At 40.1% G+C, this 17,154-nt stretch overlaps 1 protein-coding gene across 3 annotated transcripts in view; it reads left to right on the top strand.

Moving 5' to 3' along the window:
• FBXL4 (F-box and leucine rich repeat protein 4) overlaps positions 1-16,529 on the top strand; it is a 28,782-nt gene extending 12,253 nt beyond the window's left edge. For all 3 annotated transcript variants that reach the window (XM_083731292.1, XM_083731293.1, XM_083731294.1), the window contains exons 5-8: positions 764-977; positions 5,458-5,529; positions 7,020-7,332; positions 13,967-16,529. In XM_083731292.1, coding sequence (XP_083587418.1) covers positions 764-977; positions 5,458-5,529; positions 7,020-7,332; positions 13,967-14,130 — 763 coding nt within the window. In that variant the 3' untranslated portion in view covers positions 14,131-16,529. The remainder of the gene's footprint in view (positions 1-763; positions 978-5,457; positions 5,530-7,019; positions 7,333-13,966) is intronic.
• Positions 16,530-17,154: the final 625 nt, after the last annotated feature.

Raw genomic sequence — 17,154 nt, 5'->3', positions numbered from 1 at the left:
TTCAGAGGAGACATTTTGGTGTAGAAATTAACTTAAAACCCAAGCGTGAACCCAATAACCTGTAATGTGTGATGTGTGATGATTACATGTCTGTGTGGTTATTTGCGTATACAGTCAAACCTCGGCTGTCGAACGTAATCCGTTCAAGAAGACCGTTCGACTTCCAAAACATTTGACAACTGAGGCACGGATTCTGATTGGTTACAAGAGTTTCTTGTACTCACGCGGAAGCCACGTCGGACGTTCGGGTTCCGAAAGACGTTCGAAAACCGGAGCATTTACTTTCGGGTTTTCAGCGTTCAGGAGCCGAAACGTTCGAAAATGGAAGCCGTTCGAGAACCGAGGCTTGACTGTACGTACATCAGAAGCTACAATTGAATTCCCACAGTATGCACACATTGCAGCATTTCTGAGTACCAATTTTGTAATTTACAAAATGGGCTCTAGCTTTCTGGTTTAGGTGTATCATGATGCTTCCATGGCAGAATTTTCCTTCTTGCAGCTGTGAGGAAACTTCTCTTGGCTGGTTAAACTGCTTTCTCTTGGTCCCTGGTGTTATGCTCCCCCCTCAGTTCTGTGTTTAAGCTGTTGCTTTACTAATAAGGCTTCTTATTAGGAATGCATAGCATTGTTCTCAAGCTACTAAAACATGGCAAGAGAAATAACTGGGCTTTATCCAGGTGCCCCCCCAATTTAAACTACTGTAAGCAAAGACGCTTCTTTCCTTGTTGAATTAACCCACATGACAATGTGCTTTTTACAGATTCTTGAAGGTTTGTGGTTCAGAACTAGTGCGGCTGGAGTTGTCTTGTGGTCATTTCCTCAACGAGGCTTGCTTGGAGGTCATTGCTGAGACATGTCTGAATCTTCAAGAATTAAATCTCTCCTCCTGTGATAAGCTACCACCTCAGGCTTTCAATCACATTGCCAAGTTGTGCAACCTTACACGTCTAATTCTCTACCGAACGAAAGTAGAGGTAAAGTTTCTCTTCTTCTTTTATCAGTGATGATAAGACTTAAGCCTCAGAAACAGAATAGAGTGTAACTTCAGTGAAGTACTCATGTTTGAAAAATTCAAGAAAAAAATATATCTTAGGGCAGTATACAGCAATCCAATATCACACATAGGATTTCCCCTCCCCCCTCCCAGATCTGTCCCAAGGATCCCTCAGTGTTCCAGAGCAGATTTTGAGGGAACACAAAGGGAAATATGTTCTATCAACAGTGTCAGTTTTGTTGGTTGACAGCCATTTCATACTTAAGACTGTAGCTAATAAATACAGCTTGCATCTGCTAGTATAGATGCATTCCTAGTTTACTGCATTTCTCTTCTCCCTAATCCCTCAGGATTTTTAATGCGTCTGGTGGGAATACAATACCATCCATTCTATCATGTGTAACTTAACTTGCTCTCTCCTGGAATGCTGATTGCTACTATGATGTCCTGAGAGTCATCTAAGCGAAAGTCGGGGGGGGAGGGGATGCCGTAAGTTTCCTCCATCCTGAGTCAGTGACTGCCAAAGCATCAGTCACAATAATTTTGTTCAAAGTTTCAACTTCAGCAATAGCACATCTTTCTGTTACTAACCAAAGGTTAGTAAATTTAAGGTTAGTAAAATATTTTTTTCCTGATCTGTTTTGGGAGTTACTTACACACAGATGTAACGACAGCTTGCGTTCTGCAAGCGTAAATACCTTCCTTGCTGCCAATGGAAAATACACCTGTTTATGGGTTATTAAAGTGTGTGCAGGCAGAAGATCCACATATACACATGTTTCATTTTCAGGCTCAAATTATTGGCTGCAATTGCAGCCAGTTTTATTGCAAACCTACGTCACCCCATGTTTATTCAATGCACATGGCTAGTTATCTCTGTGTTGGGCCAATAGTGGAACAATTTTATCAGTTGAAAATACCTTTTAGAAGAGATCTAGTCTTCTGCTTAAACAATCCAGCGGTAGTTTCCCTTCATGAAATGCAACCAACTGTGTACAAAACCAAGATGTAATAAATTTTCTAATTATAAATAATTACAATTTAAATATTCTTACTTTTTGAAAGCACTTATTACAAGTTATAATTCTGCTTCAGTCATCTAAGTAATCTTTAAGTTATACTAAATTAAGACTGCAGTTATAGTCAAAAGAGTTTTGTGCTGGTGGTCTTAGTATTTGCTGACTCTTTAATCCTTTATTCATTGAATATGCATTCACAGCATACTTCCAGAATTTGTTGGCATTGATGCATTTGAGGTGCACAATGGACAATAAAAGTACTTTGTTCATAGTAACTTGACAATACACATCATTATTTTGGCTTGTATATGTATGTTATCTTCATTTGATTCTTATCTTGATTTTCTGTTTCCACTTCTGTGTTGGAGCCAACATGATATCTTGATGAAGCTATCAAATCTATCATTCTAGTGCTTTTACATTCAAAAGCATCAGGATGTCATGTTTTTAAAAATAAAGTATCAATTCATATGTTCATATGTGTAACTAACTACCCGACCGTTTCAAACTTTTTAATGCTGTTGTTGCATTTGAATGTACATAATAGGAATTATAATTTAGAACTTGCTGCAAACCTATGTTTGTACTGTATAATTATATATTTTGTACAACACCATAACATCTTAGAATTGGCATTGAACAGTAATTAATGGGGAATATATTTGCAATCTATTTGCAGTCTAGTTTCTTAAGGAATCTGGAATCTGAGTACATACTCATCTTCTCCCTGCCTTCCTTCTTTCTGCACCCCAAAAAGGTGGTACAGTGGTACCTCGGGTTAAGTACTTAATTCGTTCCGGAGGTCTGTACTTAACCTGAAACTGTTCTTAACCTGAAGCACCACTTTAGCTAATGGGGCCTCCTGCTGCTGCCGCACCGCCGGAGCACGATTTCTGTTCTCATCCTAAAGCAAAATTCTTAACCTGAAGCACTATTTCTGGCTTAGCGAAGTCTGTAACCTTAAGCGTATGTAACCTGAAGCGTATGTAACCCGAGGTACCACTGTATATCCCCTGTAGTATAACAGTTGCCTGAAGCAACAAAATACTTCTTTCAGTTTTCCCAAACGTACATGCAATTCCCCCCCCCCCAAGCACAGTACATTTTGTCCTAATTTGCACCAAAAAACTCACTTCTCAATATGTCTTAAAGTGGCCCTGTTTAAACAGAATCATACAACTTGTTTATTTTCATTTCAATTGCATGTTCAGGCATTGTGCTCCCCAGTCCCCAACCTGCAGACAAATAAATGACCACATAGACTGGTTTGGATCGAAACAGGCCACAACTGTATTGAACGCAGATGAAAGAGGTTTGGCACGTAGGTCAGCCCAGGCAGGGACTTCCTAAGAATTATATCAAATAGGGTGGCCCCCGCGGGGACCGCAATGTGGGGCAATTCCCTTGGCCCTGGCCCCACCAGGGCACATGGACATGGCCACTCCCCCTGGATCACTTTAACAGGATACATTTGGAGGGGCAGGCAGAGACTACACCTCCCCTCCATCCAAGACAAAGGATTGCTGGAATGCCCAACGCAGTTGTGACAGTTGCTATGAGGTAGGCAAAACAAAGAATAGAAATACATTTGAAGCCTAACCAAGGCAGAGCGTACAAGATTAAAATAAATACTGTAAAACACATGCAAGCAATAAACAAACATCCTGAAGTGCAAAAAACTATATTTATGATAATCCCAATATATCTCCAGTAGATTGGGGGGTTCAGGCAGGGGAGCGGCGGCGTGAGTGTTTTCAAACAATACATACAATATAAGTAAAAATGTGAAAGTCACAACATATCACTCCATTTGAAAATTCAGATAAAATAATTACAGGAGCCAGGTTTGAGGAGGAACATGGGATTTTTTTTTTTATGTTGGCTAACGGGGTGTGTGTTACAAAAGCTTGATAAATACTTCAGTAGAATAAGGCATGTCCAACTATATTTGATTAGTCTGGCTTTCATTTTCTTTTACCATTAAATAAATGGACTTGTGCAGCATTGTGAAAGCTGCACTTTGCCCTTTCCATTCTTTTCTCCATCTCCCCTTATATTGTAGAAATATTCCTTTGAAGACTAAACCTATTGAGTCATCAGGTCTGTATATTAAAGTAAGCCTGATTAGGACTCATTTGTGCCATTAATAATTGATAATAATCAATTGTCCATAAAGACTACAGTACTAAAGAGGTTATCAAACATATGTTTGAATGCTGAGAATCGGTATTTGCTTACGGAAATATTAAAAGTTATGTAGCAATTTACTAACGTTAAATGTATCAACCACTGTGGCGGTTACATTTTAATAGTAACTAACTTTTGTGCAATATTGCCAATTGTTATATTAATCTTACATTGCAGGCAGATAATTAGTGATTAGATAAGATTTCCTCACTATTCATCAATGCTTAACTATGATATGCATTTATGCATTTTTTCCTTCAGTAAAAATCCTGAAAAAGTCTTTTTCAAGCCTCAAGTTAAAGAAATACACCAAACTTATTACGTTGCATTAAAATATAACATTTTTAATGTTTTTACTCTACTAGAAGTAAATCATTCAAAATTTTTATTTAATTATGTTGGTCCCCAGTTTATTTTCCTGTCAAGCCTATTTCTAAACTAAATATCACACTTCAGACTAAGATACGAAATACAGAAAACTACATCTCAGGACAACTTGGACTACTAATTTAGAATATGCGTTTGTGATTATTTTGTGTGAGATGTGTATTATATGCCTAAAGTGGTAATGCTGACTGCAACCTAAAAAAAAATAAATGGCCATTTTGCAAGGTGCATCTGATATTCTGGTGGAATCCCTCTTGCTGTGTTTTAATGATGTGGCACCTCACCATAAGTATGTTTAAAATAGCAGCAACATAGTAAAGTGCACGTTGTATTTGTTTCCATCTGTATGTTGCTAGTGACAGGAGCTCGATGATTGTCAGTACCCTTGTCAGCAAGAGCATCCTGTGACATTAAAGTCACCAGCTCGGTCCTGATGCTGTGTGACTCTATTGGCAGTTCCATCAGGCTGCAGCCGATCAGTGAATGTCAGAGATGCTGTACTTTTCTGGGATGTCACCAGCCCTCTGTGTTTTTGGTGTGGCCTTGCTTGTTGTTTGAATTTGCCAGACTTCTAAGAGCTTTCCTAAGGGAAAGGAACTGATAGGTCATGGGAATAAAGGTGTCTTCAGGGCATGCAAAACCACATCCAGAGTGACTTATTATATAAAGGCTTGTAATGATTACCTTGACTCCAAGCCAATCAATGGTTAGAGCATCTGGGGACTCATTAAATGGCATTTGTGGTGTCTGTTACCTAGGTTTTGAGCTGAATTTCAGGGAAAGTGGTGACAGCCTTTAATGTCTAATTGACCCTTTCTCTTTGTGTTTGCTTTCTATATTTGCTTCTGATGTGTTCCCCAATGGCAGCAAACAGCACTGCTCAGCATTCTGAACTTCTGTTCAGATCTTCAGCACCTCAGCCTGGGTAGCTGTGTAATGGTAAGTTTTAAAAGTCCAGGCTCAGTGTATGTTATCAGAATTTAGACTTCCCAGCTCACTTGCAGAAAAATCTAACCGCCTGTTTTCATCCTTTCATCTAATACCTATGCACTTCTTATAAAAAGATAAAATAAATGTTTGCTTGAATTTACATCTGTCCATCTGGCAAGCTTCTATTTCATCACTTGGGCTACTTTGTAGGAATTGCAGAAATCCTCCTGTGTATAGTCATAGGTGGGTAGAATTAATTTATGTATTTAGTTCAAGTCATGGAAATCCCTGTTGTGGTGTTTCCCATACGATGATGTCGCTTGTCACGTGCATGTGTATATTCAAATATATAGCTTCCAGATTTTTAAACGTTCATTTCCTTCTACTTATGCACCTTTAGGATTATGATCTAGACTGCATATGTTTTTGAGTTGTATATTCCCCCCTCCCAAGCTCAAATTATAATTATTCATCAGATTCCGCTGCAGAAGCCGAAATCTGCCATGGAAAACCATTTTGTGTGTGGAGTGGAGTGGACATTGTATAGTTTACATCCCAACCTATTTCACCCTCTGCTTTCCAGTGTCACACATAGCCAGATTGCAGCAGCCATGACTGCGTTTTGCAAGTACTCCCCCCCCCCCCAAAAAAAAGTATAGGAAATAACTATACAGTGTTATCAGTGATTGGTCCATGATCTGCAGCTTCCCTGCTCCTATGTATCACAATTCTTCTGCAGAACAGACAATGTATTATTACTACTATTCATTGATTTATATACCACTTCCATGCCAAAATGGCTTCTAAGCAGTTTGCAAGTATAAAATCAATTATAAAGTGCCTACACTTAATTCAAATACACAATAAAACAATTCTGTCAAAACATTAAAAATGCTATATATATATATATATATATATATCCCATTAAAATATTATATATATAAAACAAACCCATTAAAAAGCATAGCACTTAAAGCAAAGCAGTTTAAAAATAGGAGCATGCTTAATTTTGTGGCAGAGTAATAAAACAGATAGTTTCATTTGAGTAATAATCCTCTATAGTTGAAGAATATTCATGGTGCCACTCATGACTGACTCATAGCCTAAGGTGACATTATCAAGATGGTTGCCACCCATATACTCTGCCATGAAACAGGTTTTTAAACATTGTGTTCCCTGAGTATATGGAATTGCTTCAATACAGAATTTACCACATGGTGTATCCCAAATAGTCACAAAATGAAGGTAAGGGGGTCCCTGGGGGCCACCCATGACTTCTTGGCAAACTGGCCATCCCTATTTAGGAGACCTGAAGTGTGTGATGTTGCACGGAATAATGTTTGCAGGCTGCATATGGGTATTAAAGACAATTTACTTATAAACACGCTTGAAATTTGTGGTACTTGTGTCCAACCTGCAACTAACAGGTTCATAATTTTAAATGCAAGATTGAGGGTATAAATACCAGTATCCTCCAAATGAGTGTTATTTCTTCACAGATTGAAGACTATGACACAATAGCTAGCATGATGGGAGCCAAGTGCAAAAAACTTCGTACGCTGGATTTATGGCGATGTAAAAACATTACTGAAAATGGAATAGCAGAGCTAGCTTCCGGATGTCCGCTGTTGGAGGAGCTGGATCTTGGCTGGTGCCCAACCCTTCAGAGCAGCACCGGCTGCTTTGCGCACCTTGCGCGTAAACTCCCAAACTTGCAAAAGCTCTTTCTGACAGCCAACAGGTCTGTGTGTGACTCTGACATAGATGAACTTGCTGCAAATTGTACTAATCTCCGGCAGCTTGATATTTTGGGTGAGTAGCCATAAAAACACTTGGATCTTCTTTAAATCGATTGGTTGTATCAACAGCAGAAGATAAACTGTATGTGTTGTATAAAAGAAGATGTGGTCTTGAAAGTAAATACTGGGTTCATGATTCACATATAAAAAGTTTCCGTGAGAATGCTCTCACGGGTTCAAAGCGTAATGGATTATGGGGTTAGACCAGTTTAATTCCAGATTCTTTGATTTACTGGATTGTGAAACAGGCAGCAAATTTGTTTAATCGTTTATCCTTTGCTGCTAAAGGGACTAGTTTTCTGATGATTTCCTGAAAATGTTTTAACTGCAATTGCCGGTTTTCAAAAGCTCTTGGAATTTGAATAGCGTGTGACAGGATATATTTATAAAGTGTGAACCTTATGATCAAACAGTTTCTTGCAGAGCACATAATAGAGTGCTCTGTTGGGCTTCTTTCTTCAAAAAGAAACCAAATTTTTATTTTTTGAAAAAGAAATCAGCATAATTTTTCATTTCCTATTGCAATTAGTATAAGAGACTGTCTCCGCACCCCCCCCAGCCCCAAAAGCTTAAAACTTAAACTACAGCTTAAAACCGTAAAAAGCTTTTGCTAGTCAAAATGAAAGCTTTTTCATGAAGGTTAAAAAGGAGTTGTTTTTATAGGTTACACATCATGTTAACTATCTTAGCCAAAAGTACAATAATAATGGAAAGCTTTGTGTTCTGATACACTGTCTTGAAATATCCATACTAAATAGTTCATATGAATGTTCCTGTGTTTGTGGCATGTAAAGAGGAAGCCAAAAGAAGCTAATTCATTGACACACAAAATCAAAGCACTAGTTCTGGGTATTCCAGGCCTAGAAAAAATGCTGTTCCAGTGTAATGTGGTAAGAAGGGCATTGTTCATTTACACAAGTGGCAGGCTGATCGCCGAAGAATTGATGCTTTTGAATTATGGTGCTGGAGGAGACTCTTGAGAGTCCCATGGACTGCAAGAAGATCAAACCGATCCATTCTGAAGGAAATCAGCCCTGAGTGCTCACTGGAAGGACAGATTGTGAAGCTGAGGCTCCAGTACTTTGGCCACCTCATGAGAAGAGAAGACTCCCTGGAGAAGACCCTGATGTTGGGAAAGATGGAGGGCGCAAGGAGAAGGGGGCGACAGAGGACAAGATGGTTGGATAGTGTTTTCGAGGTTACCAGCATGAGTTTGACCAAACCGCGGGAGGCAGTGGAGGACAGAGGTGCCTGGCGTTCTCTGGTCCATGGGGTCACGAAGAGTCGGACACGACTAAACGACTAAACAACAACAACAACATGCTGTGTGACTGCATAGACAGCAGGATTCTTCCATCTTTGCTGGTGTTACAGAAGCCCATCTATACAGATGGATTGATCTCAAACTTTCATACAGCAAAAGAAAACAATACACCAAACCCCTTGTATAAAGTTAAAATATGCACTTCCACCAATTTTTCCATGGCAGTGGTTAATAAAGCCTCCCCAGTTCTTTGTGTTTCCTCAGAAATAAGTCCCATTGTGTTCAAGTGTGTGTTTAGGATCGAAGCCTGAGGCATTTTTTTATTTAGTCATGCTGTTTAGTATTCCAATAGAATATGGATTTGAAATTTTGTTTCCAAAGAAAGGACTCTTTTGCACATTTCAGGAGATCAGTCAAGACCTTACTTTTTAGAACGGATATGGTTTGTTGGGTAAGTGATGCTTTGGGTGTTTTCTAAGCTGTGTGGTAAATCTTAGGTAAAGGTAAAGGGACCCCTGACCATTAGTTCCAGTCGTGACCGACTCTGGGGTTGCGGCGGCACTCATCTCACTTTACAGGCCGAGGAAGCCGGTGTACAGCTTCCGGGTCATGTGGCCAGCATGACTAAGCCGCTTCTGGCGAACGAGCAGGGACCAAGCAATGGGAGCTCACCCCATCGTGGGGATTTGAACCGCCGACCTTCTGATCAGCAAGCCCTAGGCTCTGTGGTTTAACCCACAGTGCCACCTGTGTCCCATGGTAAATCTTATGCTTTAACATACAGTGGTGCCTCGCAAGACGAAATTAATTCGTTCCGCAAGTTTTTTCTTCTTGCGAGTTTTTCGTCTTGCGAAGCACGGTTTCCCATAGGAATGCATTGAAAATCAATCAATGCGTTCCTGTGGAAACCGCCTTCAGACCAGGTCCGGGGACAGTCTGTCCCCCGACCTCTTCTAAAGGCTGGGGGGGGGACAAGGGCTTTTCTTCCCACCCCCAGCATTTTAAAAAACCCCGGGACAGCGGAGGACTTCTCCGCTGTCCGGGGCGATCTTAAAATGCTGGCGGGCGGCAGCGAAGCCTTCGCTGCCGCCCGCCAGCATTTTAAAAAACCCCGGGACCTCTTCTGAAGGCTGGCGGGGGGCAAAAGTCTTTGTCCCCCCTGCCTGCCTTCCCGGGGGCTTTTAAATCACCCCGGGACACCGGGGGAGAAGTCCTCCGCTGTCTCGGGGCGATTTTAAAATGCTGGCGGGCGGCAGCGCTGCCGCTCGCCAGCATTTTAAGATCGCCCCGGGACAGCTGAGAAGTCCTCCGCTGTCCCGGGGTTTTTTACAATGCGGTTTGCAAGTATAAAATCAATTATAAAGTGTCTACACTTAATTCAAATGCACAATAAAACAATTCTGTCAAAACATTAAAAATTATATATATATATATATATATATATATTTGCTTTCGTAGATTTTCACGGGTACAGGAATGCAGGTTTTGGTGTCCTCGGGTGTCTTCCCGTGTAAAAGTTGGGGTGTCTAGGCGACGTTTCGACGAGGTCTCACTCGTCATCTTCAGGCTGGTGCTTTCGGCTTCTTGTTACTGGAACAGAGCGGGATCTCAATGTTTGAGTTCCTATAAATACTGTAGAGGGGGTGTGGTGTCTAGCCTCCAATGTTCTGGGCAGAGAGGAAGTTCCCAGGCTAGTGTGCCTTTTCTTCTTTTGTTCCTTAATTACTTGAGAGATACCTTGAGTGATTTCTTGAGTGATATCCTGAGTACCACTTAGGTGGGTCATTAGGTGTGGATTAGTTGCTAAAGTCTTTGTGTCTTGACCTCTTGAACTTTGTGAAGAGTTTTCCTGAGAAGATGGCTGTATTGCACTTAGTTGTGCTTTGGCTTGGCTTCGTGTATAGGGGCGAGCTGTGGTTTTGTGGCTTGTGTCAGCCAGATCTGTGTAGGGATTGCAGGGGGGTGCAGCATCCGGAGGTGCCACCATGGATTGGCTACTGGATGGTGTCAGTAATTCATCTGTGGAGAGGGTCTGGGTTTGGGTCTGGTGTGGTTGATTGGTGTTGGCGTTCTGTGTGCCTCTGGATCTGGTGTCAGTTTTTGTGGGGAGGGCTAATTTCCAGATGTCTGGCAAGCGGGATGTGTCGTCACGCTTGTTCATGTTGTGAGGGTGTTTCTCTATCTCGATGGCTTCCATGATTATTCTCTTGTGGTGATGTTCCGTGTTAAAGAGCAATTTGGAATCTGCAAAATTAATTTCGTGTCCTGTTTCTTTCATGTGTTGGAAAAGAGAGGAAAAAGAACATTGGAGGCTAGACACCACACCCCCTCTACAGTATTTATAGGAACTCAAACATTGAGATCCCGCTCTGTTCCAGTAACAAGAAGCCGAAAGCACCAGCCTGAAGATGACGAGTGAGACCTCGTCGAAACGTCGCCTAGACACCCCAACTTTTACACGGGAAGACACCCGAGGACACCAAAACCTGCATTCCTGTACCCGTGAAAATCTATGAAAGCAAATATATATATATATATATATATCCCATTAAAATACAGTGGTGCCCCGCATTCGTCTTGCGGGGCACCACTGTATTGTTTTTATCCATCTTAAAATGTTTGTTGCAAGCTGCTTCTACTACTACTGAGGTGCTTGGGAGGCAGGCATAGGATATAAGTATTTTTTAAATTTTAAATTCCAAACTCTTCAAGGCTGAAGATGTCTTACAACAATAACTGAATCCATAAAAATGCAGATAGATTTGCCTTCACTACTTTTGACTGCTTCAATGCACTCCCATCTCCCACACCTGTATGTACCGTACTTCCTTCTTGAGCTCAGTCTCTGCCTAAATCTCTGCAATCTCTTCCATAAAGTAAAGGTAAAGGTACCCCTGCCCGTATGGGCCAGTCTTGACAGACTCTGGGGTTGTGCGCCCATCTCACTCAAGAGGCCAGGGGCCAGCGCTGTCCGGAGACACTTCCGGGTCACGTGGCCAGCGTGACATCGCTGCTCTGGCGAGCCAGAGCCGCACACGGAAACGCCGTTTACCTTCCCGCTGGTAAGCGGTCCCTATTTATCTACTTGCACCCGGAGGTGCTTTCAAACTGCTAGGTTGGCAGGCGCTGGGACCGAGCAGCGGGAGCGCACCCCGCCGCAGGGATTCGAACCGCCAACCTTTTGATCGGCAAGTCCTAGATGCTGAGGCTTTAACCCACAGACGCCACCTGCGTCTCTTCCATAGGGAGAACTTTAATCCCTTCTTTTGGAAAGTTAGTTTTGCCCCCTTTCCCATCTAGCTCTCTTGTTGGCACTAATAACAAAAAATTAAGAACAGAGAAAGATGTCACAGCAAAATGTTTAGTTTCTCTACTGTAGAAATTTTGATTCAGGAATCAGCACAGTTACTGAATTTGAGAGGCACAACTAAAAGGACTTACGTATTTGCAAGTCTGCAACTTGGTCAACCTGTTGGATGATCTTGTTTTTCTTCGATCCACGAAGAAATGCCAGGTTTAGTGGACTGATTAAAGTATGAAAATGGGTAATATGTGAAAGTGGAATACATAGTTTTGTTCCTTGCCTGCAGGGCACCATATGCAGTGCCATGGTGTGATCACATAAACTGCAGCATATGTGTGGATTATGCTTAAATAAGGGCAAAGAACATGCTCCAGAAAAACAAACTCCCTTTTGATATTTTGACTGCAGCCAGGCAGCATAAAGTACAGCTTAGAAGAATGTGGTGGGTTTAAGCCATCTGTATGCACAATACATCAGTTGCTATCCAAACTCGTTGAATTAAAATCTGTAATTCTAGGTAAGTTCACACAAATTTAAAAGCTCTATTTTCAAATATGTAAAATCACCCGGGCATGAAAGGAGGAATAACAATGCGTTTCTCCCTTGTACAAGAATATTTCACTACCTCATACATGCTGTTAACCCCCCCCCCCAAAAAAAAAAAAACCTCCCACATCTTCCTAGAATGCCAAAAGCTCCAACTGTCCCCTTCATGGCTGTCAAAATCATCAGCTTTCCTTGACAGTTTCAAAATGCAGTTACTCAGTTTCTGTACAGAAATAAGCAGCACATTAAAAACATAGTCCCCTCTCCAGAAAGGCATCTTGCGCCTGAATTTCTAAGAGCTTCCCTTCCAATGGTCTCCACAGAACTCCCAGGCCACTCTTTAACCCTTCCACCACCATTTCAATGCAGTATTCCCTGTCTTGGGAGCTGTCGGATTCCAAGAACATTTTAGAGAACAATCTGAAGATACCGTACTTGTTCTAACTTTCCCCACCGGATAGTAAACAACTCTAGTCCTACTCCTGTGTAAACCTATTGGAAGTTAATGGGCATGACTAAGGTTTATTCATTTCTGTGGGTCTACTCTGAATAGGACTTAGCCAAATACAACCCACTGTTCAGATTTTTGAATAGATATACACATGGTAAATAAAGCAAAGGAATGAAATTCTGCTTGTTGGCAACAAGGTGGTCTTAAGCACACCTTAGCATGCCTGTATCAAATAATTTGTACAAGGAAAAAAATGACTGTTTTTATCTGTGATTATTTAAAACTAACTGTGGGTAGGTAGCCCAATGACAGCAACTATCAAAAATTCAGAACGAGCCCTGTGAAATGTTATATTAATACCTTTTGATGGTTAATGCCATGAAGCTTGGAGGAAAGTATATGATGTATGATTTCTTCTGACCTGTTTTCTAAGTGATGTCCCTCTCTAAATATTCACAAGAACACAGCGGGTGCATCTGGGGAGTTGTGGATGGAACACAGATTGACAAGGCATGCTTTTGTTTTAATTAAACCACATTTCTGCACACTGCAAAGATTGTGCAGAGCGTGTTTTGATTTCTGTAGTTACTGCTTTGGGCTAGTCTCAACTGGGCCATTTTACTGATAGAAGACTTAAAGAGTACGGTACATAGAACTGGTTTTCCAGTATGTGTCAGAGAGGATAATAGGAAAGGAGGCAGTTAGTGTGAAACTAATGACTATTATGTGACTTTCTGCTAATTCCCCACCATCACACATTTTATTCTACCTTTCTCAAAGAAGATGAGTAGCCCTTTTATCATTACAGCAACCTTATAGAGATCATCCAGTGAGTTTCAGGGGTGAACAAAGTCTTCTGGGTTCACTATGCCACACTGCCCTTTAAGCCTGTGTTTGGATGTCAGAGAGGCTTCAGTTTATACTATTGATTTGGATAAGGGAAAGCCCCATTAAAATGAAATCTTTTTACTGACAATAAACATTGTACTTCCTCACCTTCCCAATAGCACATTGTACTCTGTTTATTTATGTAACTTTCAACTGGTTTCTTTTCCCTTTTGTCCCCTCCCTTTCTTTTCTAGGCACAAGAATGGTGAGCCCTGCTTCTTTAAGAAAATTGCTGGAGTCTTGCAAAGATCTTTCCTTACTTGACGTGTCCTTCTGTTCACAAATTGATAATAGAGTTGTCCTAGAACTGAATGCCAATTTTCCTAATGTGCTCATCAAGAAGAGTTTCACTCAGTGACTCACTTCATATGCTGCTATATGGAATTGATTTGACAATTCCGTTTCCTGTGAATTTGTGCTGAGTTTTTTCAAAGAAAAATATTCTGTGAATAATGGGGAAAAGTTAACTCTTCTTGACATGAAGGTTAAACGTCAAATCAAAGATTTAAAATGTGATAAGCCATTATTCCGTGTACAGTTTCCAGTTACTGTACTTCACAAGTGGACCTCCATATTTGAACTAGAAAGAATCATGTGAATATAAGGTGGCATACATTTAAATGCATATTATGGATCATTCAAGACTGCTTGGATTTTAACAGTGAAATAAGCTTGTAGCAAAAAACTAAGCAAGAAATAAAAGAGAGACCTCAATTTTTAAGTTTTAGAATTAGTCTTTTAAGTTGTCTCTCATTGCTTCTACCTTCATTCTTGCTACAAGAAAGTTCTATGGTCCCCAGGGACTGTAGGATTGCACCCTAATAAACTAAACTTTTAGTTACACATAAAAATCTCTGACCTTCTTAGTTAATCAAAGAGCTGACAGACACTAAAGACCCTGCATTACATGATACAAGTTCTATGGGTGTCTCTTGCTTTTAGGAATCCTAGCAACTTAAGCATTGGGCTGTTGCCAACCTTCCTCATTGATGGTTTCTCTCTCCACTTACGCTACTAGGTTGAGCCTAAGGATGGGGGAACCAGTGATGGTGCAGAAGAAAAGACTTTGAAAGACAAAATAGATACAAAGCAAGCCAGGAGAAGTTGACCCATCACTAATTGTCAATCCTACATTTACATATCTGATTTTCAGATGTACAATTAAACTATTTCTGTAGCTAAATAAGAATCCCTTTCAATTAGACAAAGACTTCCAAGTTTAAAAACACAACAAGTATTAATCCGATAGATTATGATTGAAACAATGATAATAAAATATTACATTTAAGAGGAGACAAAGGAGAAACCCCATGCATGGACTCAACCTTGTTTTTTTCAGTTTCTGCATGTTTTATGCATCTAGCAAGCACATCTCTTTTGGATTTATTGCAAAGTGGGCGGACACTTCATGTTATAGAGTCCCATGTGATTGGAAGCAAAGGTTCCTTCCTTGGTAGGATTATTCTGTTGGAGTAAGCCAACTTTTGGAAGCAAATGAATATGAATATGATTTATTAGTGTAGCTGAAGCCATTACAAAAAACAAAATTTGTAAAACATATTACACAGTTAAAACAATGATTTAAACCAGAACTGAAATCAGTAAGCGTGAGATGGTATAAAATAGCTGTATCTCTTTTATTTCAATGAGTCTTTAGCATGTGTAAGTTTCTCTGGATTGCATGCTTATTCTGCTTCTTATAGAAAATAAGACAACAGGATTTCTATTCCAAGAAGTCTGCTGCAGCAGTGAATAGTACCCAAAAACCCACTGAAATTTAAACTGAAAAAGGAGGGACTCTTGGAGAAGGACATGATTTCAACCAGAAATAAATCTCAGCTGTCAGTTCAGTCATAAATTAAGGCTCATATTTTTACTCAACTATTTTTACTAAAAATGGGCAGGTGGAACCACTTGGTTCATTTCTACCACTTTTCCTGAAACTTTTCTACAAGCCTGCAGAAAATGCTAAGTAGGTCTGCACTCCTACACAGAGATCACCATTTTTTTTTAGGGAATTGGAGATAGCAGGATTGCTTAGCTGATGAAATCCTTGGTTGTGTCTCTTCCCCCAACCCTGTTGTGAGGTCAAGTATGTGAGTACACAATCATGTGTACCTGCCTATAGAGGAATGTTACTGATATCCAAGAGGTATATAGAGATAACTACAGCATTCTTTGTGATCATGGTAGCTGGATAATTTGTTGCCACAATCATGGAAATCGCCGCTGGCTGCTTTACGTGCTATGCAGCTGACATTAAAGTTCCTTCATGTGTTGGTTTACCAACATATATAGTCACACGTGGATACAATAAATACGCCATGCATGTGTGAACCAGGCTTTAACACATTGTACTTTGCTGACAGATTGCTATCCTAAAGTTGTTCTGTAAAGATATTTTTTATTTTGCATTTTTAAAAATGTAACTTTATAAATTATACCCAGTGTAATTAAGAATTATATATGTACATACCTGTGACAGAAGAGTGCTTCTTTGGACTCTGTATATTTGCAGATGTTAACCTTCTAAAATAAGCCTTGTTTTATGTAGTTCAGGATATGCATGTTTATGTTTTCGTTGCAGTTAGATAAACACAGTTTTGTTTAAATATTGTTATCTCTATAGTGTTTAAAACGTGTGCCTTCTGTTTTTACAATCAGTAATATGTCTAAAGACAATGGATTATTTTCTTCATGAAAATTAGGCTAGGAACGCAAGACTTGTCCAAGAACAAATTAAACTCTTTATTCAGACTTCCGCAGCCTTGTCAGATAATATTCACTGGTACCGTTCAAATGATTCGTAGACTGGCATTGACTGGAATGTTCAGAAAAGACTTAAGGGTGCCACCAGACTGCCACTATTTTGCTCAAGGGAACTTTGTGAAGCTAAAGTGGATTAAAAGGCTGTGTTGCCCTAGTGCAACATATCCACTGTAAAAAATAACAATAATCTGACATTTTGTAGCATGAAAAGTGACAAGGAAATGCAATGAAAGTGTAGGATGATGCTTGTTATATAACTGCTCCTCAAACAAATCAGAATGAATTCACAGCAAAGATTAGATTCAGTCTAACCTCTGCATAAGCTTTGTGCAAGCAAACTAGGATGAATAAACAGGTGGTCTGGAGGTGACTTGAGGTTCAAATTACATCCTACATTGGCTTCACATCTGTGCTCTTCTAAGTGTAGGTTTTTACAACTCAAATTGCCAGCACAGAAATCCTGGCTACACCCATGGAAGCCATCCATCTAAGATAACATTTATAAGCATAGCCTAGAGGAATTTTCCAACACAGTCGAACTGTTGATTGATTGATTGATTGATTGTTTATTAGGCAGCATCCCTTCTACCACTATTAGTTTTTTTGAAAGACT

Source organism: Podarcis gaigeae (assembly GCF_964106915.1).
Source record: "Podarcis gaigeae genome assembly, chromosome: 3".
NCBI lineage: Eukaryota > Metazoa > Chordata > Lepidosauria > Squamata > Lacertidae > Podarcis > Podarcis gaigeae.
Note: the sequence above shows the minus strand (reverse complement) of the source record. Positions and strands in the feature narration are given on the sequence as shown.